The sequence below is a fragment of the Henningerozyma blattae genome, chromosome 1 (genome assembly GCF_000315915.1).
Source record: "Henningerozyma blattae CBS 6284 chromosome 1, complete genome".
NCBI classification, from domain to species: domain Eukaryota; kingdom Fungi; phylum Ascomycota; class Saccharomycetes; order Saccharomycetales; family Saccharomycetaceae; genus Henningerozyma; species Henningerozyma blattae.
Window position 1 is genome coordinate 141,619 of NC_020185.1, and position 25,014 is coordinate 166,632.

At 29.9% G+C, this 25,014-nt stretch overlaps 9 protein-coding genes across 9 annotated transcripts; 4 read left to right on the plus strand and 5 right to left on the minus strand.

The window, feature by feature from the left end:
* Positions 1-571: 571 nt before the first annotated feature.
* On the minus strand, positions 572-2,845 carry PAN3 (PAN-complex poly(A)-binding subunit PAN3; the record flags this gene model as incomplete). Its single annotated transcript, XM_004177340.1, has 1 exon — positions 572-2,845. One exon carries the CDS (start codon positions 2,843-2,845, stop codon positions 572-574), a length of 2,274 nt encoding a protein of 757 aa, XP_004177388.1.
* Positions 2,846-4,062: 1,217 nt separating this feature from the next.
* Positions 4,063-8,547, minus strand: TBLA0A00680 (uncharacterized protein; the record flags this gene model as incomplete). Its single annotated transcript, XM_004177341.1, has 1 exon — positions 4,063-8,547. One exon carries the CDS (start codon positions 8,545-8,547, stop codon positions 4,063-4,065), a length of 4,485 nt encoding a protein of 1,494 aa, XP_004177389.1.
* A 645-nt stretch (positions 8,548-9,192) lies between these two features.
* Positions 9,193-10,179, plus strand: RAM2 (bifunctional protein farnesyltransferase/protein geranylgeranyltransferase; the record flags this gene model as incomplete). The annotated part of the gene is made up of 1 exon (XM_004177342.1): positions 9,193-10,179. One exon carries the CDS (start codon positions 9,193-9,195, stop codon positions 10,177-10,179), a length of 987 nt encoding a protein of 328 aa, XP_004177390.1.
* Positions 10,180-10,536: 357 nt separating this feature from the next.
* YVH1 (tyrosine protein phosphatase YVH1) lies at positions 10,537-11,625 on the plus strand (the record flags this gene model as incomplete). Its single annotated transcript, XM_004177343.1, has 1 exon — positions 10,537-11,625. The coding sequence occupies one exon, from the start codon at positions 10,537-10,539 to the stop codon at positions 11,623-11,625; it is 1,089 nt and encodes a 362-aa protein (XP_004177391.1).
* A 282-nt stretch (positions 11,626-11,907) lies between these two features.
* Positions 11,908-13,326, minus strand: MND2 (Mnd2p; the record flags this gene model as incomplete). The annotated part of the gene is made up of 1 exon (XM_004177344.1): positions 11,908-13,326. The coding sequence occupies one exon, from the start codon at positions 13,324-13,326 to the stop codon at positions 11,908-11,910; it is 1,419 nt and encodes a 472-aa protein (XP_004177392.1).
* Positions 13,327-14,424: 1,098 nt separating this feature from the next.
* Positions 14,425-17,538, plus strand: PUT3 (Put3p; the record flags this gene model as incomplete). Its single annotated transcript, XM_004177345.1, has 1 exon — positions 14,425-17,538. The coding sequence occupies one exon, from the start codon at positions 14,425-14,427 to the stop codon at positions 17,536-17,538; it is 3,114 nt and encodes a 1,037-aa protein (XP_004177393.1).
* A 159-nt stretch (positions 17,539-17,697) lies between these two features.
* URB1 (Urb1p) lies at positions 17,698-22,929 on the minus strand (the record flags this gene model as incomplete). The annotated part of the gene is made up of 1 exon (XM_004177346.1): positions 17,698-22,929. One exon carries the CDS (start codon positions 22,927-22,929, stop codon positions 17,698-17,700), a length of 5,232 nt encoding a protein of 1,743 aa, XP_004177394.1.
* A 531-nt stretch (positions 22,930-23,460) lies between these two features.
* Positions 23,461-24,009, plus strand: INA22 (Ina22p; the record flags this gene model as incomplete). The annotated part of the gene is made up of 1 exon (XM_004177347.1): positions 23,461-24,009. The coding sequence occupies one exon, from the start codon at positions 23,461-23,463 to the stop codon at positions 24,007-24,009; it is 549 nt and encodes a 182-aa protein (XP_004177395.1).
* Positions 24,010-24,267: 258 nt separating this feature from the next.
* Positions 24,268-24,783, minus strand: ARC19 (Arc19p; the record flags this gene model as incomplete). The annotated part of the gene is made up of 1 exon (XM_004177348.1): positions 24,268-24,783. The coding sequence occupies one exon, from the start codon at positions 24,781-24,783 to the stop codon at positions 24,268-24,270; it is 516 nt and encodes a 171-aa protein (XP_004177396.1).
* Positions 24,784-25,014: the final 231 nt, after the last annotated feature.

Genomic DNA, 25,014 nt, shown 5'->3' on the forward strand with positions numbered 1-25,014 from the left:
TTAGCCAAATCTCGGTTTGTATACTCAAAATAGGAATATTTCCTGATTGGGGCAGACGGGGACTATTTTTTTCTCTGAAAAATTCTTGAGGCAAAATATATTTATTATTGGTGACATGTCACCAATTACAGGCACTGATTAATAGCAGGTTTTAGAAGTCTTAGAATAGTAGTCGGTGATGAGTCTTTGTTTTGTGCCAGAGGATTCCTTTGTAACGTATACGCTATTAGATAATGTCTTGCTAAAAACATATATATAGGAGATGTTTCATTCTGTTCAATGTGGAAAAGAGTCCTGTGTAGTCCAAATACCATTAGGCAACATAATGTGGCGTGATTGGTTTACATGCTTGAGTCCATAAATAGTAAGATAGAACCCGCTTCTATTTTTAAACGAGGATATTTTATATATGTTTTTTTATTGATTTTTATTAAATTTTTAGTTTTTATTAAATTTTATATATATTTTTGATTCTTTTTTGATCTTATATAAAGGTTGAATTAAATGCATAGCTCATGGTTTCTTGTTGGATAAGTCTGAGTTGCAAGCTTGATTGTTACTACTAACCTCGTCATATCATAGATCTAAACGTCATGTCAATTAAATTTTTTAATTCTTTATAACTAATAATAATACAATTCATTTCATCAGGTGTCACTAGCATAATTTTCTCCTTGACACCTGCATCTAGTTTATTTAAGCATCGTATGACATGTGTCAAATCCATTACACTCTTGCCTGTATTATTAACTTGGTGAAAGACATAATCATAAAATAAAATTATTGGAAATTTCTCTCCACTTTCCGACCAGTTGATATCAATTCGAGATTCTAATCGACCAAATATGCAGTTCAATTTGCAGATTAATCTGAATAGTCTGGCATTTTCTAATTCCTTCGCCAAGATGTTTTCTATATATTCGATATGTTTTTGGCTAACATTCAAATATTCAAATATTTTATCATAGAACAGATTAGAAAATTCTTGAAATTTTTTTTGTCTCTTTTCTTGTGATTCTTCTTTAATACTAGAGTCTCGAAATAAATAACGTAATACCAATTTAAATTGATTGTCTACATTATTTAAATTTTGGATTTCAGATTCTATTTCAGGACTGATATTTAGATTTTGAAATTCTCCCTTCTCATTAAATATAGTAGTCCCATCAATTTTTTTATCGTCATCTAACCCCTCATTTTTTGTTCCATTAGAATTATTTGTAAAATGAAGAGAAGATGAAATACTTTCGTTCAAATTAGTAGATGTATTCATAGCAGATTTATTCTCTAAATTTAATGACGTGGTAGAATTAGTTTGATTGTTCAGCGCAGATAGCGTACTGCCATTTGTTGCAGATGGTTGGACTTTCTTTGCTAACTGTAAACATAATTCACCTAATCTTTGGAAATCTAAATTTTGTTCTTTTAAAACTTCTTCCTTCGTGAATTTCTTAAAATTTAAATTTTCATTGAGTATAAATTTAGATATATTTACATTTAGCTTAATTCTACCCGGGTCTCCTGTTACAATTATTTTATTCCAATCTAAATCATCTCCAGCAAATAACCCGTGTGTGTGAATTTCTCTTAATACATTAACCAATTGTACCAAATAACCCCAAATATATTTCATAGTTAATGGTACAAGGGGAAAATGTATAAAATGTTTTTCAAATATTGATAATGCTGAAGGATAATATTCCATTACACTACAAAGAGAAACATCCCCAAAGCTTGTCGTAGTAAAGATATCATTCAGTCGAATAAGGTTAATATTATCAAGCTTATTCCATTTAGTAAAAATAGATCTTAAATTAACGATGTCGATATTGATATTTTTGTTTTTTTCATCAAGGGAATGAATTCGACGTAAAACATAGACTTTACCGTCTTTATTACTAAAAACTTTATACAACGAATTTTTATGGTCAAAATAACGATTTTTCAATAATCCATCATTTCTATGAAAATCTAAAGGAACTAGACCATAATAATCTCGTACAACATCTGGCAGTGCACCTCCAGAAGGCCAAGTTTGGATTGCAGCTGTATTTCTTTGTAGTAGTTGTTCTCTTAAAGCATTGGGAATAAATAAAGTTGCCGGAGTATCTTCATGCGGGCTCAATGCCAATTGTAAATGTGGAGGTGGATCAGGTGCATACAAATGATGTTGTAGTATACTACCCATTGCATTTTGAGCTGGATGTGGATAATCATATTCAAAAGGAGTCATTCCTAATGATACTGGTGTAGGACTTGCACCTGCTGCAGGACTAGCTACTGATATATTTGTAGCTGCTGGACTTGCTGCAGACAAGCTAGCAGTCAAAGAAGGTGGTATTCCACCTGGGACAACTGCATTTTCTGAACTTCTAGAAGCAGACATTGACATAGCCATTGGTGTAAAACTTGCAGAAGCTCTAGCATCGAACCTTGGGACATTGTTTGTCGTTGAAGATGCAGTAGGGTTTATGGAATTATTCATAGCACTTGAAGAAGTAGTTCCTGTAATGGTAGAACTAGAAGTTGGAGTGTTTAGTATAGAAGCAGGTACTGAGTTGGTACTAGAGGCTGCGTTCATACCAGTTGAAGATAACGCAGAACTAGGCAAAGATGGGAGATTTGCCGAAATATTCGTTGATCCCAGGTCACTGTGGGCAATAGCCCCAGACACCGTATCAGAAATTGAATTACTTGTTGTAGTAGTAGATCCTTCATTATTAACTACAGTATTTGGGACTTCATGACTAAAGGGACAGCCATCCACTTGTTTCTTACAATGGCCATAGATAGTCACATTTCTGCAAGGAATGCTTTTAGCCCACGAATTATTGGATTTATCCATTTCTGTGGTATTGAAAGATGCACTCTAAAAAGAAACAGCCCTATCCGTTTTGGATGGTCTAAAAGCTACTAATCTAATGTTTGAATTTGTAATGGTTTTAAAAACAACTTCCTAAATATACAGTTTAATTTCATACTCAACTTAGTTTTTTCAGTCTTGGCTTTTTCCAACAATCCGAAAACAAAAGCTTGTAATTGTTAAGAAATTTTCCAAATATTTAAGAAAAATATCGATTTTCACATTAACAACGTATTAATGCGAGCATATAAAGCCATTCTATACATTGAATTATATCAATATATCTATATAAATGAGAACTGCCGTTAACCTGACCGGAAAAGGGTAGATGTTGAAGTACACTACATATTTACACGTGACCTACACAGAACATACTATTATCTTGACAAAGTTTCTTTTACTAATCCTTCTAAGTGTTTTTATTATGTCATTTGGCTCAACTAAAATTAAAATATTCTAGTGCAGCAATTTTTTAGACTAGTATACAGTGTTTAATATATATGATTTACAATATTCTTCTTTAGAAAAGGATAAAAAGTTCAACTTTTCTTTGTTAAATCATTTCTTATTTTCAGATATTTGTAACTTATTTTTCAATTCTGTATATTCATATTCATCGAAGTAAGGTTTAGGTGGGTTCTTTTGGTAGCTGATATTAACAAATGTACTTCCGACAACTAAAATACTTAAAGTAGTTACAAGAAACAAAGGTCTGAGAAATAGCGGTGTTTTAGTTTGTTTGTTGGAAATCTTGTCTCCATTTATCTTATTTGGTGTGTTTTGTTGTCTTCTATGAAAACGTTGAGTTTTCAACACAGGGGAAGTGGTTTTAAACCTTTTAAATACTGTTGTACATTCAATTGGTCTCATTTATATTGCTATTTAGTATTAGTTTTTCCCAACTCCTTTTTATTATTCGTTCCATTAAATTCTTGTTCTTTCTTTCTGAGACTGTTTATCATTTTCATATTACTCATAAACGTATACATCTCATCAGGCTTTTAATTTTCAATAGCCACCCATATTCCCGAATTTTACTGATAATTCTACAAAACTTTATAGATAATGTATAAAAATATTACATTATTTAATATATAGATACTTTGAAGGATGGTTATTACAGCAATATATAAAGATGACAATTAATATTATAGATTTGAATTGAGTTAGTGAATATGCGTATTTAAACTTTTATTCTATTAAATGAGCAGGTCTTCGTTAATAGGTCTTGCATTTTGGAAATTCGAAAGTTGCTCTCTTAAAGCGGCTTTCATTCTTTCATTACCAAAAATTACCTTTGCAGATCCAATTCTTAAATATTTTGGCACAATGTTACTTATCTTATGAACAAAATCATTATCTGGTCCAAATTTAAAGATAGCGTACCAACACATTAATATAATCATCAATGGTAACCAAAAGAATAATAGCATTTTGTCATTTTCAAAATTTTGCCTTTGCTGGAAAAATCTATTTAATTTCATTTGTATAGCTTCATCTTCATCTTCTGATGACCCAATAGAAGAATCTTCTGTGTTAGAATTTCCTGTAACATTCAAATTTGTTGAGGAACTCTCATGGTCGGTACCAATTGTCAATTCCTTAAACTTATCCATAGGATTTTGAAAATTAGAGGGAAAGAGTTCATCATATCTTGGTAAATCAAAATCATCATTAAATTTATTTAAAACTCTGTTCCATAAAGAATTATTATTATTATTACTAGTATCACTTTCATTAACATTAGATGTAGAACCATTAGTGTTGTTTTTGCTTTTACTACCGTTAATATTTGTAGAACTTTCTTCACAAATAGTAGAAGTATCACCATTATTGATAATAACAGAATTGTTACGTTGAATGTTTAACATCCCTCCTTTAGAAACCATCTTATGAGCTGTATTTTCGGGCTGGTTTTGATTGTTAATAGTAGATTCTTCAGGATTAAATGTTTTCGTTATATTAGTAGAATTCATACTTTCTTGATTATTTAAAATTAAGTTATGATGTTTGTTATTCTTATCCACAATTCCATCAACCAATGCTGATGCAGCCAACGAATCTTCTGTTAATAAATCTTCATCGCCATCTTCTTCATAATCACTTCTTTGGTAGTCAGAATCACTTAAAATAAATGAAGGTTGATTTGCACTTGAACGACTAATTGAGACAAAATTAGAATTTAAATTATTAGTACTGTTATCTAAGGATTCCGTATCAAATAAACTGGTTTCTGAATCCTTTCTATCAATAGGCACTATAATTTCGTCTTGGAAAAATTGGTTGCGGTTTTCTAGGTATTGTATATTATTATTATTATTTAAAACAGAATGGGAGCCAGCGATGTTATCAAATAAAGTTAAAACTTGTGACGTAGATAAACTGTTGTGATCCTGCATTTCTGTATCATTACTGTTATTAGTATAGTTGTTTCTAGCAGTACCTTGTTTGTTGTCTATATGGTTCAAAATATAAAGAGTTTTTGCAGTGATATTATTCTGTGCTTTTATTGAATAATCAGCATTACAACTCAACAATATCTTGATGATTTTAAAATTACCATTTACACAAGCAAAATGTAAAGGAGTGAAACCAAATGAATCTTTATCATTAACTCTAGCACCATTTTTAATTAATGTCGATACTAATAATTCATACCCTTTCAAAGAAGCCAGATGTAACATAGTTCTACCTAATTTGTCACACATAGATAAGTTAAAGTTTGATCTCAATGAATTGATAACATTAACCAATAAAATCTCATCAGCATATGAATAGGTATTGTTTGCGTTATTGCTAATATTATTAGGTGATACATTGCTTGGAGAATTATTATTACTAGTTGTATTATCATCAGTACCAACAATCCTCTTCGCAATATTTCTTGCATCTTCTAATTTACCATTCATCTTTAAACCAACAATTTGCAATGCTAATTCAATTAATTGCCTATCAGTTTCATCGATATAGGTGAAAATAGTTTTATTACCAGATTGAATTTCATTTTCTGTGTTCACTGATGCATCAAATACGGTGATGAAGACTTGCCCTGCCATTGTAGTTGGTGGTAAATAAGTAACCATTGTCGTTTCACTCCAACATTGAGTAGATAAGGCGATGTTATTACCGAATTTAACAACTAGTCCTGGTTTAAATTTAGACCCTAGAAGAGTTACTTCAATCCCACCATTAATTGGGCCTTGAGATGGAATAGCTCTTTGAACCGCTGGCTGGTCTGGGTTTATTCCAAATCCTGTCGCAGTGGTGAGATTATTATTAGAATTTGGATTGTTGTGATTCATCGAGTTCGTTAGAGGTGAGTTTGAGTTCGAATTGAAATTATTACCATGCTTCAATTGCAAGTTATTATTTGATTGTAAGGGGGAATTCAAATTAAATATTGAATTTGAAGAAGTATTTGAGCTAATCGAATTTCTGCCATTATTTAAATCACTATTGCTATTATTATTATTATTATTATTATTATTATTATTATTATTATTATTATTATTATTATTATTATTATTATTATTATTATTATTATTATTATTATTATTATTATTATTATTATTATTATTATTATTATTATTATTATTATTATTATTATTATTATTATTATTGTTGTTGTTGTTGTTCTCCAGAAAAGATCTGTTAAAATGGTTTGTATTAGCAGTATTATTATTATTGTTTTGAATGTTATTCTGAAGGTTGGAATTATTTTGTCTTGAAGAAGAATCAAACCCATCTTCACTTAAGGAGGAAGGAGATGGTATCATCTTACCTGATTTAAATAATAGAGAATGGTGAGGATGATTAATTGGAAAGTTGCCAGTATTTATTTGAGATTGAGATTGTTGTTGGTGTAAATTTAATTGCTGTTGATGCGGATTTCCGTTAGTATTCTGTATATTATTACCCTGCTGTTGTAATAGTTGATGTTGTAATTGTAATTGACTTACAGAACTTATAATTGGCATTGTATCATCAGTACCTGACTCTGTATTGCTAGTATTGGAATATGAGTAATGGCTTGCAGTGGTGTTTGACATCGTACTTGTATCTGTCGACATTCCATTTTCCATATTAGATGTAATATTAGAATTTTGAGATGAATGATTATAAGAAGAAGGCTTTTTATCCATAATTACAATAGGAGTTGATTTTTGTTTCGCTAATATATTACCATTATAATCAGTTAAAACAAATAAAAGTGTAAAACCATCAGGTGAATCATGATGTCTTGAATAGCAAACAATTCTTGAAGTTAATTGAAAACTTGTTGAGATTGGATTAGAATGTAACGGTAGGATTTGTTTATTATTGAAGATGATAGCTCTCCTATTTAAGTTATTATACCAAAGAACGTTATCAGATAGACCCGATTTTCTTCTCGAAGCACGCCTTAATTCTCTTTTTAAACATCTTTGACAGACAAACGTTGATTTTGAATAGTTTGATGTTGACAAAAGGAAACAATTCAAATATACCAAATTTTTTTGCAATTCAATAGAATAATGTTCAATATCCTTTGTTAAATATAATTTCTGTTTTGCGATAGAATCGGTAGGTAAATAAACCATATTTAAATTACTTGGTAAAGGTGGGAAAATTTCTAAGTTAATTTTTATTTGATTCTCCACTCTTGAGATTTTTGGCAACCCTGATAAACTTAATTGATACGGTAAATTGTGATTTATTAAAGTCGGGTTATTGATGTTTTCCATAAAATCTACAGGATTAATATACTTTGTGTGTATTGGATCAGTTCTACCAAATGAAATGGGATTAATGCTATTGGTATTTCCGTTGTTGGTATTATTTGGGGTTGTGTTTCCTAAATTTAAATTCGAATTTGGAGTTGGTATAGTTGCAGTGGCATCATTGTTATTATTATCATTATTAGTACTACTATTATTATGCAAAACTTGTAAGTCTTCTATGGACTCATTTTTTATCGAAGTAGAATGGTTTGAATCGATGTGAGCCAGTGAGTTTCCATTATTATTATTATTACTACTACTACTACTACTATTATTATTATTATTATTATTATTATTATTATTATTATTATTATTATTATTAGCAGCAGCAGCAGCAGCAGCAGCAGTAGTAGTATTATCTTTTGAAGAATCAAATGAGAGAACATTAAGGAAATTATTGAACCCATCATTTTGGGGAGAAACCAAATTTGAATGGCCATTCCCTATATTGTCGATATTTGAAGGAGTATTGGCTGTTTGAGAAGTAGCATTCATTGTATTAGTATGAGGAGTAGAGGAAGTATTCATAATAGTATTATCCTTTGTTTGTGCAGCAACTGGGGAACTAGCTACCCAATCATCCAGCATATATTCTAACCCTTCCATATACATCGGCATTGTGGAATTTACCTCTCCATTATTATTATTATGATTATTATTAGTATTACTATCATTGTGAATATCTGTATGTGAATTTGCATCGGGCTGCATATGTGTATTTGTATGTGTGTTTATATGTGTATTAGTATTGGTAATATCTAAATCTATATCTAAATTATCAATTTCATCGATACCAGTATTGATAGTATCCATAGAAGTTATACTTTTGGTACTTGATCTGCTGGTGGTACCAGCCCGGTTATGAGGATTGAGATTTGATATTAACATATGCTGGCTATTGTTATTGAATTGGGGATCTTCCATAATATCAAAAGCACTTGAGCTAATGTTTTATAATTTGTATAATTACTTATTAATGCTAATCCTTTAAATAAAGAAAAAGCCCTTTAAAATTTTCTTAGTTCATACAGTGGGTCCCTTGTAGGTAACTGTAAATCTATATAATAAGCAAATAAAGATCTAGTTGCTCTTATATATATATAATATGCCAATATATTTATTATTGCGATGAGTTTATTGTCGCTTATCTTGGTTATTCTGATATTCACTAGTTTAGTATTCTTAATATTTTTGGCGTGTGGCTAGAATTATTTGGCGGATTTTGGCGGATTGTTGGATTAGGAAAACCCAGGGTTTCGGTTTTGAAATTAGGGTTGGTGATTCTCTTTGTAGGGTTATTATTTTTCTTTTCTGAAGTTCGATTCCTGTTAAAGTCAAATAAAAAAAAAACATAGAGAAATTTCACCTTAATTGTGGGGTTTTTTTCAGGGAGAATAAGTAATTATTATTGGCTATAGCTTTATAATACTATTAAGAGAAAACAATTAATATTCTAAATATAGGCCTAGATACCTATAAATATATATTTCAGTCTCTTTTAGAAAATATTATGAAAAGATACACATAATAAATTAAAATAAAAATTAAGAACAAAATAAAAACTTAAAAATGACCGAAGAATTCCTATTGAAATTTCAAGATATCAAACCAACCCCCATTCAAACTGACATCCCTAATGAATTATGCCAAATTCTTTATACAAAAGAATATGCTAATCTAATGGGTGTAACAAGAACTCTAATGAACAATCGTGAACACTCTAAGAGAGCTCTGGAATTAACTTCTGTTGTGATTGAAATTGCTCCAGCTTTTTATACAGTTTGGAATTATCGTTATAATATCATTCACGATATGGTTTTACAATTGAAAGATGCTAATCAGGAAAAAGTTATCGAATTTCTAAATAAAGATTTGGATTGGCTAGATGAATTGACTTTAAACAACCCCAAGAATTATCAAATTTGGTCTTATAGACAGGCTATTTTGAATTTGCATCCCAAGCCAGATTTCAAAAGAGATCTACCTATTTTGAAGATTATGTTGCATGACGATACAAAGAATTACCATGTTTGGTCGTATAGGAAATGGTTAATTGATTTTGTTAAAAACGATTCTTTATTCGATTTCAACATTGAATTGAATTTCACAAATATTTTTATTGATAGAGATATCTATAATAATAGTGCTTGGACTCATAGACTTTTTGTAATAAAGACTAATCCTGCAAATAAAAATATAGATTTCAATTCTAAACTGATTCAAAATGAAATAATATTTACTAAGAAAAATATTCATTTATGCCCACAGAATATTTCGTCTTGGAATTATTTGATAGCATTATTAGATTGGTTAAATAATGGTAAAGCAACTGATGATTTGATCGAATTTGCTTCCCAATTTGTTTCTGATTTTTTTTCCAATACTGCTATTTTACCAAATATTCAATCATCATATGCTTTAGAATTCTTGGCTGATCAATATAAACTAGATCCGAAAAGAATTAATGATTCTATAAAGGCTTATAAAGCTCTGTCCACTAAATATGATCCAATAAGAACTCCATATTGGAATCATTTAATTAAGGGATTATCATAGTTGTGCTGATGCTAAACTCTCCACACTTTGCCATAATTATGTTTACTTCGCATTAGATTGTAGAGGACTCTTTGATTTTATATACCTTAATTTATATCTTTTAGTGTTATTTTCTTTTTTTGCTCGACTAATTTTTATTGATATAATTAAAGGGTATATTTATAACTATTATCATTTTTGAAATTTTTAGCTCATCGATTTTTAAACCATTTCGGCAATATTGAAAAATTTTAAATATATACAAGTTTCATTAATAAATTATCCATATTAAAAAAAATTAAAACATAAAATCATAATATATAAATAATTCATTTCCCTTGACAACGTATATATAAAAATAAGAGTTATCAAGTTATTATGTCTGCATCTGCTCCTAAGCCTGCCGACTTGACAAGAATTCTAGGTGGGATTTATCTCGGTTCTTTACAGCCAATTCAAGATCATACACCATTACGCGCACAGTATAATGTTACACACATATTATCCATCATTCGATTCCAAATTATTCCAGAATATTTAGTTCGTAAAGGTTACAGTGTGAAAAATATTCCAATAGATGATGATATGAAAACTGACATTTTAAAATATATTAATGAATCGAATAAATTTATTGATCATTGTCTATATCCAAATGAAGTTGAATACTCTCCTGATAAAGTAAGTTTTAAGGGGAAACCTCAAAAGAATGCCATTTATATTCATTGTCATGCCGGTGTTTCTAGGTCCTCTACATTTGTCATCGCTTATTTGATGTATAGATTTAATTTATCATTGAAAAATGCCCTCTATGCTGTTCAAAGAAAGAGGCCATCGATTCAGCCTAATGAAAATTTTATGAAGCAATTAGAAATATTTGAAAGAATAGGTTCTTCCAACACCGATATCATAAATAACAAATATTACAAACAATGGAAGTTAGAAAATTCAATCGATAACTATGAGGATGATCGCGAAAATCTAATTAATGATGATAATTTTTTTAAGTCTGAGGAAGATATTAACAATTATATTTCAAAATTATCCATCACAGAAAAGAAGAAAATTGAAGTTGCTCGCTGTAAAAAGTGTAGACAAAGATTATCGTTATCATCATCATTTATTCAGCATACTCCTCCGAGTAAAGAATCTTCTGAAGCTCATTTCCTTAAGAAAAATAATGGTGGAAGAAGAGGTGTTCAAGAATCTCAAGATGTATGCTCTCATTATTTTGTAGAACCCTTAAACTGGATGAAAGGAGAATTGCAAGGTAAACAAGAATTAGAAGGGAAATTCTCATGTCCGAATTGTTCAAGTAAAGTTGGTGGATACAATTGGAAAGGTTCGAGATGTAGTTGTGGTAAATGGGTTGTACCTGCGATCCATATTTTATCGAACAAGGTAGATCTGTTTCCTCTGCAAACTATTGAACTGCCTAATGTTGTAAAATTTGAAGAAAAAAAAGCATAGTTCCTATTTAATTTATTCTGTCATTTAAAAAATTACATTAAAATGCATTAAATAATATTATATATTCTCAAATATATATAGCTGTATATGTGTATACTAATAATAATTTATGCATTATTCTTTCTATAAATAATACAGTTGCTCAATTGTGGTGAAAATTGGGAAAATAGCGTAGCAATTGGAATATAATCATAATAATCTTCTTGTGTTAGTAGGACTAGTATTGGCATGTGTATCAGATATGGTATTAGTAGTAGAAATTGAATTAGAAGCGTTAACTGTTCAAATATCATTATGCGTATCTTCAGAACCTGTGTTTTGTATGTTTATATCATGAGTAACACTTGAGTTCATTTCATTATCGGTTAACTGCAGGGTATCTGAAATATTTAAAACAGGTATTTCAGTAAATTCGTGTTCATTAATTAAGTCGCTGTCTTGGTCAATATGTAAGTTTGGATGTTCATATTCATCAACCACTGCAAATTCACTATTATCAATATTTGAAGATGCTACGTACTGTTGGATCGATTGGCCTCTTGTCATTCTAGTTCCATTTCTTCGGACACTAAAGTTTCCAAAATCTTCGCCAACAATACTATTATCAACGTTATCCATTATGTCCGTATCAATGTTTTCAATAATACCATCATCATGAATAATAGTATGGTTCAATGAATTTGTAGTATTTTTATAAAGTTCACTTTGATTATGACTATTGTTATTATCAGTAGAATCTACACGGTCATATTCAGCATCATAATCATATGATAAGTCATCGTCTTCATCTTCATCTATTTCTTCATCAAGGTCTTCCCCATGGATTGTGCCTCCTTCAATAAAAGTAGTGTTATGGTTGTTGTCATTATCAATTGTACCTTGATAGCTTCTATGCTGGTGATCTGTTGTTCGAAATTGTTGGTTTATGGATATATTTTGTTGAGATTCTACAAAATTCTGATCAGTCTCAAATGTAGCTATAGGTGGAGGTCGTATTGATATAGGAGCCTGTATTGTCATCATATTAATACTGTTATCACTAATACCAGAGTGATGTATATCACTATTGGGCTCCACTACAACACCGTCTTCGTTTTCTTGCTGGCTTGGGATATTAGTACGAGTTGCTACTTCTTCCGCCATATATTGCTGTTGTTGCTGCTGCTGTCTTCTTCTTTGTTGTTCTTGTAAATGCTGTATTTGCTGAGCTCTAAATTGTTGCTCTTCAAAGGCTCTTTGTTGTTCCATTTCTCTTTGTTCTTGTTCTGTCCTTATCCTTTCTTCTTCTATTTTCAATCGTTCTTCTTCTATTTGTCTCATTGTCTTATTCAATCCTATAGGTCTAAAGTAATCCTTACCTAAATTTCTAATGGCCCTTTTATTCCTTCTATATTGTTCCAATTTCATCTGAGCTTCATCAAATCTACGATTTCTTCTATTTCTTGAGAAATAAAATGGCATTTCATCAAAAGGATTATACGCGGCTAATGGCAACGGAAAAGAATATCTAGTTCTTGGTCGAATAGTTCCCTTCTGACTACTTGCTGAAAATGTATCTCTTGATCTTTCAGGAACAAATTTTTTTGTATTTTGCTGTTGTTTCTCAGCCAAGAGTTCATCTTTAATATCCCTAAATAAAGAGAGATCACACAAAGATTTCGAGCCTTGACATACGCTTCGAAGGCTAAAATTTTCATCCATCGTTTCTAATATAATATGCTTGATAATCTAGTTCAAGTAATCAATATTTGTCTATTTTTTTTATTGTAGTTATTATTTTTTATTTTCTTATTTATCTTTTAAGTTTCAAAGAATTTATTGATCTGCGAAGAGTTATACCAATTCTGGAAACGCCAAATCAGGTAATATTCACGTGATACTCACGTGCATAGTTTATTTTTATGTGGGTGTTAAATCAATCAATTAAGCACTGGTTATGCAAATGATATTATGCTAATATTTGTTTAATTTATAACTAATATTGGTATCTTTCTTTTACAACGAGATACCTCATTGAAAATTAGAAAGAATTTGATAAAAATACATCCTGATATTTTACTTAAAATGTTTAATTCAGTAATACGAACAAGTTTTTAAATGTAAACCAATAAATATTGGCTTGCAGTAATACTGTTTTACAGATAAGGATATAAGATAAGATATCGAAAATCAGGAATCTTTTCCTACCATGAAAAGTACAGTCGTATTTTAAAGATCTTTGAATAACATCCAAAGAATTCTAAATGAGGTTACAAAATTTTGAATGAATTATGGTTAAATAGTATGACTTATCAATAATATTAAAACATTTTTTTTTAAAATAAAAATAATCATCAGATTTTTGATCAAATTATCAACTAAATATTGAAATATATTATTAAGTGCGGAAAAAAAAATTCAAATAACCTAACTTTATGACATAATCAAATTTTGAAAGAAGCGGACTAAGGAAATATCAAAAAAAATAAAAAAAAAAAGGTTTCAAATTTCTTTATATTTAGAAAATATATAGGCAAATATTTTAAAATAAATATATTGTAACAAATATTTTATATGCACAAGAATTATTGATTATTTATTGGATACTATCGTACAACTTGAATGTATTTGATGTGTATTGCGTTATTTCGTTTGCATAATCTGTGCATTCCATCGATCATTAACTAAGAAAATATTGAAAATTTTTTTTTTTATATTTCACAAAAGTTTTATTTTGGGCGTACCTTTTTACAACTTAAAGACTTGTAGACAATATTAATCATAGGTGTCAAATATTTTGTATCAAATTAAAAAAGATAGATGCCAAAGAGTCAAAGTCATTCTTTAGAAGATCAAACAATAGCGCTTGTTAAAAAATCATTTGAATCACCCGTTTTAAAACCTGATTGCATTAATGGTTTAGAAGTTCAGGAAATTCCTGCTATTATAGGAAATAGTCAACAATTAGGCAAAAAACGTAAAATTACTAGAGCGTGCATTAGATGTAGAGAACGTCATATCAAATGTCCCGGCAATGATCCATGCCAAAAATGTTTAGAAGCTAACCATATTTGTAAATTTTCTGAACCAAATAAAAAAGTTATTGTTTCAATCAATTATCTAACAAAATTACATGATAATATTAAAACGTTAGAAGATGAAAACTCTAGCTTAAAGTTAGAGGTAAATAAACTGAAAAATAAACTTATTACCTCAAAATCAAAAATATTAAATGCCAATAAAAATGATATTACATCAAATTTATCTACAGAATTTATTCAATTGCCAAAAATATCATTTTTTGACACTTCTACCACTACAAGAATTCCACCTACAACTTCTAATAATTACGATGACTTTCCTTCTGTTGCTAAAAATAATATTAATAATAGCAATATAATAGAAAATTTCAATAACAACACTTATACTTCATCATCCAATGCATTAAAATATTCAAAATCTACCACAAACGTCCTCCCCTCTTTATCTTACTCACCCTCAGCTACTAGATCACCTACTTGTTTAAAGTTCAATACTTCAAGTCACTTTGAAGATAGTCTAATTCAGGCCAGAAATGTTATAGATCCAATTTCATCTCTTTCAGACTCCAAATATTCTGATAAAAATATTTCCCGAAACAATCTTCCTCCTGGCCATCAAGAACGATCTTCAACAATTACTACGCCTAATAATACATTAGCAGTTCCTACAGGGGCAAGCAACTCAGCTATTAATATAACCAACTATAATAATTCAAATAAGCTTCATATTACTAATACGCAAGAAAGCTCAGGAAATGATGAACAAATTGGTTCTAATTTTGCTCAAAGAAGTGGACGATTGGTTGAATCAAGCACCGGGCAGCATTACTTTGTTGGCTCCTCTTCAATGACACTATTTGGATTAGAAATCCAATCTTTAGTTACAAAATATTTAAAGAAGAGAGATGATAATGTAAAAAATAAAAAATTATCAACGTCTGATAAGCATAATACCATCAGTATAAATACTCTAACATCAAATGATGAAAAATTATTACCAAATGATACAAAAAGTAACGATATAATTCATGATACTATTGAATATCTACAAAATAAAAACGTAAAGCAAATATCCAATGTGCCGACTTTAGATCCCGTGAATGAGGTTTTCCATGAAGAAGGAAATGCTTATAAGATTATATTAAGTAGTAACGAAAATGATGACGATTTAGCAATGAATTTTAAATTTCCATCTTATTCATATGCAATTAATTTAGTAGACGCATTTTTGGCATTCAATGGCGGATGCTTTTATTTCTTTAATGAAGGCCTTGTTAGGTATGGATTAAAAAAAATTTACAATAATGAAAATTTTTATGAAGATCATACACTTCAAACAATATGGCTCTGTAAGCTATTGCTAATATTTGCCATAGGAGAGATGTACCTGGGTCCTGCTAAAAATATACCAACTAAAAAAGCACAATCTCCTGATATTGCAAAACTTCCTGGCTCAGGTTTTTTTGAGGAAGGCTCACGTCTTTTTGGTGTTCTTTTCTCAAATGGTAGGGTTGAAAATGTTACACTAGATGGCGGAATAGAGGTTACTTTACTATATGCATTTTACTTACAAGTTGCAGACTGCACTGCCACATCTTATTTCTTTTTAGGAGAAGCGTTGAGAGCTTGCTTATTATTAGGAATGCATGTAGATGCTCAGTCCGATACTTTATCCCGATGCGAAGTTGAACATAGGAGAAGATTATGGTGGACTGTTTATATGTTTGAAAGAATGTTGAGTAGTAAAGCAGGGCTTCCATTAAGTTTTACTGATAATACAATTTCTACAGAATTACCTTCCAATATAAATTGTGCTCAGGACAATGACATTCTTGCAAAATATTATTATTATGTAGAAGCTGCATATATTGGAGAATCTGTGAAAATTGTTCAGATTAATGGACAAATTTTATCAAAACTTTATCAACGACAACCTAGTTCAAATATTTTACCAATATTGAAAGATATTTTGAAACAGTTGCTAAATTGGAAATCCAATGTCCCAGAGAGTTTACAAGTAGATTTCAACGATCCATGCTTCAAAATTTCTCGTACATGTACAAATCTTTATACTGAATATTTCCAAGGTATTAATTTAAGTGTGAGGCCATTACTATTTCATTTTGTAACGCTTCAATTAAGAGAGTACGACCAATCAAAAAGGTTTTTAAATCTTCATGGCTATTCTTCAACCATCATATCGTTACTAAACAGTTCGCTACATGCATCAATTAACAGTATCAAAACTTTATGGAGTCTCGCTGAACAGCAGATGCTAGCTTTATTTGGGTATATGGACAGAGAATATTTATTTACTGCTTCTTCTACTTTGGTATTGTTTAACACAGCTTTTGGTGTACATGAGCAAACTTCGGAATATTTGGATCAAGCTCTTACAATGTTTTCTAGAATGTCTAACTTAGGAAATCACCCAGCTGGTCTAAGAATGGCGCAGCTAATAACATTAATGGTAAATTTAGATTTCTATGGAGTAATGAAGGCCTTGATCCTTAAACATAACCCTGCAAATATTGATACACACTCGGATAAGTACAGTACTTCAGATAATATAGATACAAAACTGAATACGGACTCAGTTTCTCAACAAAAGGGAAATTCATCGAGTGCAGATATAAATTATGAGCATACTAATGACACATTACAGCCTATGAATTTCAAGGTTGATGAACAATCAACTTTGTTCGACCCTTTCAACGATATTGATGATAATGATATCCAACAATTATTAGAAACTTTAGATAAGGCAGACTACAGTGATACCATTTGGAAAGAGATTTCAGATCAAGCAATGTGGCTGGGTAATACAATGGACCCTACTGGTGCAGCTGGTACTGAACTTGACTTTGGCGACATACATCCTTACAGGTTATAAACTGATGATCTGTGACATGTATTTAAGTCATAATGCAAATATCAAGTTAATAATATACAGTAATCAATGTAATAAATATTTTTTATAGAATCTATATAAATGCAAAGCATAATAGCTACAATTCAAAGTAGGTTGTATGATAATCAACTCCAGCTTTGATTATCTATTAATTCTTTTAGTTAAATTCTCAAAATCTCCAGAGGTCCAATCTCTCAATCTTTTCTGAGATTTACCGATCACAGTAAAGCCGCTTGCCAATTCTTTCACATTGATCACTTGTTCTTCCATAGTCAAAACTTTCTTTAAATTCTTTGTGTTATTCATATTTCTCTCGTAAATTAGTTTGGCTTGTTCTAATAAAGAGTTAGTGGATATATAATTAATTTCTAACGCAGACACGGAAGCAAACCTGGTTATTAGAGTTGATGCACCATCCTCAATTCTTTGAATATTGTAAAATATATGATTAATCATTGATCTCATTCTTACACTTAGGTTAGGTAAATTTAATAAGTTAGCCAACCATTCGATGATGCCTTTTCCTCTTAATAAATCGACATCTAATCTCGTCTGAACACCTTGTTCTAACCCTTCTAATACCCAAGCTAATTGTTGATAATAATTTTCTAAAAGATCGATTTTCTCGTTCATACCCATCAAATCTGCTAAAAGTGGGATATCACTTTTACGGACATACGGAGCGTTTAGTATCCAACGATAGGCAGGCTCATGTAAATTGGCGGCTGACTGTACTACAAGATCTGTCAATTTTGCAGTAAATCTCCAAACAATTGGTGCAATAATGTGCTTTTTCTCCATATCGTTTTTCGATTTTAAAATAGTATTGATAATTTTCTTCAAGAAAATCTTCAGAATAGTACTTTCTTTAAAATTGTCATTTGTTTCTAAGGTATTCATCATTTGTTTTAACAATTCAAATGAAATTTGATTTAACGATCCAGTTGTAGATAATCCAACGACTGCAACCTGGAAGATACCAGAGGCGATAAATTTCTTAGCATGGAATAAATATATCTGCTGCCCATGTTCGTCTTTTGAAGAAGATACTAACTCTTCATTATGGACCGTTAACAAAAGTAAGAAAAGTGGGTCATATGTCTTTGAAGTATCAAAATAAGAGTCACGATTTATTTCTTTATGAAACTTTTCAAAAGAATTCCAACTCTCCTGAATATTTTGAGCGGTGGGTATTGGAACTGGTATTCTAATATTTGGAAAATTCTTAACCGTATTATTAATTTTGTCCTTTTGCAAGGAAAGAATCAAACCTTCCGGTTTTTTTGTTATTAAGCTGACATCACCAATGAGTTCCAGCGTTTCTGAATCTTGTTCTTCCAGTAAATCCCAATTATAAATATGATTAGTCCAGGAAGTAGACAGTTGAGTTTCCAGTTCTTCCAAAAGCTGCAATAATATTCTATCTTTTGCAGACAGAGAACCTGAATAACATGTCAAAATAGTCAATTGAATATGTGTATTACTATTATTAGAGGGGTCTAAATGAAATAGGCAGTAAATCAGAGTTGAGATAAAAAAGGAAGCCTCCGATTTATTTTCTTTTATAGTGAAAACGGTTTTTTCATTGTTTAAAAGAATTGGTAAGATTCTGGTACTTTCTAGTTTTTCTTTAGTACTAGAAAGAGCAATAAAGGTAATATACTTGATAACCAAGTTATCCGAAACCCACCTACTGCCTAACACTGCTTCTAATTGGGCATTCAAAATATTTTTATGAACCATATTCCAAATATTAACCGTTTTCAACAAACTCATTGTACTTGATAACAATTCAGCAAATGATGGGGATAACTCAGATGCTTCGACCAAATATTTTGTAATATATAATATCAACTTATTTAACCATTTTTTGACTGATTCATCTTTAAAATCTTGAATTAGATATACAAAGGAAACTGCCTCTTTTGAATATTTGTGAGAATATTCTGCAGTAATATACTTTAATACTACATCCTTTTGATCCCTTGTTAAAAAATGAGAAAACTTGGTAAATAATTGTAAATACTCGTTGTTCAGCTTGTCCTTATTTTCTTCAAATATCCTCCACACAATATTGAAAGTATCGTGAAAAATAGAATCTAAATCAACATCTTGAATATCAGGAAGGTTGATTGCAGCACTAATGAGAAATGGCAAGGAATGGTCTAATTTCTTCAAAACTGGTTGAAAGACATCAAAGGAAAAGTAGCTAGACTTCAAATAAGATGTCAATAAGTCGCAATTTAAATCACTTGTGGTAATAGTATTTAAAAATGTAGTTGAATCAAAGTCATCTACCCTATTTGAGGAAACAAATGCTAAAACTAATTGTTTAATAGCCGGTGAATTAATAGTAAGCATCTTACTTATTAGACTATAAGGAATATGATTTTTGGAAGAATACAATACTTTCTGTAAGCTTGTGAAAATTTCACCATTGTTAAATTCTAAATTTTTGGATAGCAATGGCAATATATCTTCTGGAGATAAACATTTGATAGTGGCATTTAAGAAAGGCATTATTTCTGGATTAGTAGAATCAACATTACTTAAGGAAGTTGATAGCCAGTTATTAACAAATGTAATAAATTGGCAATCAGAAAGTTTCAAATTTTGGAAAATGTTGATTAATGCAGTCGCTATAAATAAATATTTATTCATAGAGGAGGATGTCGATGGATCTTCAATATTTCTGAAAATATTATTAATGAATTGTTTATCCATTATTTTGAATGACGAATTAGATAATGTCATTTTTGTTAATAATGTTAATAAATTATCTACACTTTCTTTGAAGGAGCTATTAAATTCAATTAACTCATCTTCTAATATTATGCTTAATCTGAAAAATATTGCAGAAACATCAAAAACTGAAGTTGGAATACGATTCATATTATCTAATTCGTTGTATTTTGACAACATTATATGTTGGAAAAAAGACTTAGTCGAAATGTCTTTCAATAGATACTGATCTTGGTTTAAAATAAACAATTTCTTTTCATAGTTTTTGAAATTCAAATACACATCAACTAACTTCTTGGAGACGCCGGTTAAATGATCATCAATAGCTCTTTTAATACCGTCAAGGCTTTCACCAATAATCACCATATTTCTTAGTGTAATTAATACCCATTTAACGAGTAGATCAGAATCGAAATTTTTTGCCACATATTTCCATTGCTCCATTAAACACATGATGAATGGAGAAACATTATTGTAGTTATTCGATATATCAACATATTTGTAAGGTATTTTCATACAAAAAGATATGATTTGATCAATAAATTTAAAAATCTTATTCAAATTTTCGTCTGTTGAATTACACTGATTAGTAATAACTTGTAAACTGTTAATTAGACAGTCAATCTGAGATGCTTGAAAATTATTAAATAAAATTGTTCCTTTCAATAATGAAGATAAAAGGTTAGAGATTGTCGTAGACATAATATTTGTTGTATTAATAGAAGATGATAGTTTTAATAAAGTAACAAATAGACTATTAGAACTTTCTGTAGAATTCCACCACTTGGCTTGACTGGGGCTAAATTCTTGGAATTGTAAGAAATTATCTAAAATAGCAAATTCAATACCTGTGAAATTTGTTTCCTTCTTCATTAAATCAGTATATACATTTGATTGTGGTAAATGTATGCTGAAAAAATTGGGGAAAAATTTACTATAATACTTAAATATTACTGTAAGTGACAGGATTAGAATTAAATTATCTTTTTTCTTTGTGTATGATTGATTTAGACTATTCAATAATATATTTAAATCGGGAATATTTGATTGGAAAGAATTTGACAACAGAAGTTTTGATGATGTCCAACCTTTTCTATCGTACAATTTCAAAATTGTTTCGTATTTTTTGAAACTAAAGATTATCAATTGACAAGCTAATTGCCTAAAAATTAAACAGTCATCTTGTAAAGCTTGGGTTAGAAATTTCTTTGATAAGCATGATGGGAATATATTTTCCATTACAAGATCTGCAGAAGGTATCATGTTTGTTTCAACTTTATCAATGAAAGATGGGATTGGTAGATTAATCATTCTTCCAATGATCATTGTAGAACCAAACCAATAAGATGTCATCCCTGGAGTATGAGAACCCTGAGAAGCTAATAGATTGGCGTAAGGTGGGATTAGTTCAGAAACATGATTTAAAATTGAAATTACAATATGTGCCTGAGATTCATCTTCCCAAGGTTTAAAACTTTTCAATACCTTAAATAATAATTTATTATAAACCCTAAATTCTTTTTTGTTTACAATAAGTGGAACACCATGTGATGATATTGATGATTTGGGATCTTTATTGTTTATATCAGAAATCTTATCATCCACTTGCTTAGAAGTTGTGAAATTAACCGGAATATTACGATTCAAAGGTGATTCTGTAAACCAAACACAATCATCTGGGAAAGCAACACTAAAGTTTGGATGTGTACAATAAATAGTAAAAAATTCATTAATTTTCTTTATTAATCCTTTGTCGTTTGATTTATAAAAATAATGTATCTTATTAATTGTCAATTCATTTAAAATTTTAATTTTTGTCATTTTTTTAAAGAGAGGTTCCATTAAAATAGATTTAATAAAGCAATCTATAGTTATTTCCATTATTTCAATACAATCAACTTTGTCCATATATTTCAACCAAGCACTCATGATTTTGGTATTCTCCGTTAAAAGATCCTTTCTTAATTGACTTGGACATAGATTAATCAAATCAATCCAAAATTCAATAAAAATAGTTCTTGTAGTCCTATTAACTTTAGTAACCACTGTTCTAGCTTGAGATAATTCAGACTTGGGCGGTGTTAAAACATTAACAAAGTTGGCTGAATTTAAATCAAAGTTAGATAAAAAATCTACTAAATGTTTGTTATTATTAAAATTTAAAATAGTTTTTAAAAGAGATAGGATGCCTTGGCAAAGTGCAGTTTTAGTATTCTGTAAGCCATGATAAAGAGCCTTTGTATAATCTATTATGATTGAATGGATCAAAGTATCCCCATAGGTTAAAATATTAATATCAGTGGTACCATTCTGTAAAACAGTTAAAATATTATTTATTATAGTAGTTGTTGATGTGAGTTTGGCAACAAGATTAACTTCTGCATAATAAGACCAGAGTTGAATAATTTGTGCACCGAAACCCTTTTCAAGGAACTTAATCAATGGTTGGAAATCTTTTGAATCACCTTCTCTTTCTAGTTCTTCTAATATACTTGATATTTTTTCCAAAATACCAACCTCCTCTTTATAGGAACTGTTTGCAAATTTCATACTTTCATTTTTTGAACTGTTCCAGCCGCCATATGCATTTTTAGATACAACAGTCGAAGATGAATTGGCAGAAGATTTCATTCTTCATCAATTAGATCTTATGGTAATGTCTTTTCTTGTATTTACAAGTAACCTTAATTATAACCACGAAAGCAGTGTTTTCAGGTTTGTATCTAAAAGTATACGTTTAATATACCTATGTTATGCATACTTGCAAGCGATGAGATGGAATAATAAATTCAATAAAATTTTCATCATATTTCTAGTTACCCGGGCTGTTTCCTGATTGTTTCTAGAAGATTTCCAGATACCGAAGTGCAGATTTTGAACAGATTTATAAAAGGTTACCAAGAAAGAGAAGACGTGAAAGATAAATAAAGGCGCTACCATTCTTCAATAGGATATTTTTAGTATATAATAAATCAATCAATACAAATGTAAATGTAAAGATCAAAAAGTATATATAACTCTTCTCGTTTAATAAAAATCGAACACCCAATATACCATTTTAATAACTTAAAAATGCTCAATAATATAATCAAAATAACTCTTAAAAACCATATTAGACCATTATTTTTAAAAAATGGTCCCAATGTCGATAGAGTTTCGGTAATGAACTTAAAATTGAACCTTATTAAAAGACACAACAGTACTGATATAAAAACTTTGAAAAATAAAAGAGTTGAGGAAAAAGATAGGCTTATAAAACCAATTGTGGTATTTGTAATATTTGTAGGAGCATTGAGCAGTGTCACTAATGAAAAGAAGAAATATCAGGATCTCTTGCGTCGTTATGAGTTAAAGATATCGATACTAGAACAATTAATTAACAAAGCTAAAAGAAATGATTTTCAATTTAATATTGATGAAGAAATGATATCAGTCAATAGATTATTCAGGAATTCAGAAATAAGTAATAATAAGTTATTCTTGAAAAGCAAAGATATTCTAAAGCAAACAGACACATCCGTGACTTCTGCCAATGATACTATTGAAGAAGATGAAAACCAAATATGGCAATCTATCTTAAAAGAGATGGAAGCTGAACCACAACTTAATAAAGTGGAAGAGGTTACATCAACTCCGCCAACCAAGGACATTCCTAAAAGCACAAAACTTAAAGAACAATCTCAGAAACCACAAGTGTCTGGATACTTATAATTTGGTGTATGTACTTTGTAAACCATATAAATTGAAGCTGTATATGCACAACCTGTAATTAAAATCTCAATATTTGAAGGAATACTACAAAAAAAAGAACTAATGGTATATATTCTACAAATAGGTTTATTTATTGATCACTTACTTTACAAATATATAAATATGCGTATAAAATATATGATACTGAACTTTTCAAAATAGTAGTATTTCGTATTTCTTAATAATATTATTTGTAATTTTTTTATTTCCATATACTGTTTAATAAACAAATTCCCCTAAATAAGCTTCAGCAACAAACCTTGCTCTTGCGTTTAAGAACAGCTTCATCTCACTGATTTCTTTGTCTACTTCTTCCATGAATTCGATTATAAAGTCTACTAACTTATTTGTCTTCATGGTTTCAGTATGGTAATTTGTAATTAAAAATGAAATGCTATAACCTTTAATTGGTACACGTCTTAAAATGTAAAATGCCTCCGCTCTTTGTTCCAAAAATCTAGTAAATTTATGAACCAGGATTTGTTCAATTTCATCCGCTTGTTTAACTTTGATGCTTACACGAACTGAATTAACACTTGGCTCGATCAAAACTTGGTCATTTTCATTTCTGGCAATTTGCATTGGTTGTAATAATAATTCTGCACTTGTATTTGGAACTTCCACCTCTGGTCTATTGTGTCTTTCAACTTCTTGAGATGAAAAATTACTTAAAGTTAAAGCTGCTTCCAAAGAATAACGCACAGCAGTTAAATAAGGACGTAATGATTGAGACATGATTTTATGTGTTTTAAATTTTTCTTTTATTTAAAAATTGTGATATGATGCAAATTCTAACCACTGTATAACCAATTGTTTGCACTACTATTCTGTGTAAGTACGTGATTAAAATTCGATGAAATTGATTCTTAAGAGACAGAAGCCTGTATTTGTTTTGTAACCCAATTAGTTCATCAATTCTTTATATGTTTGCTTAAGCTTAGTATTAAAATTTCATCATTAACTAAC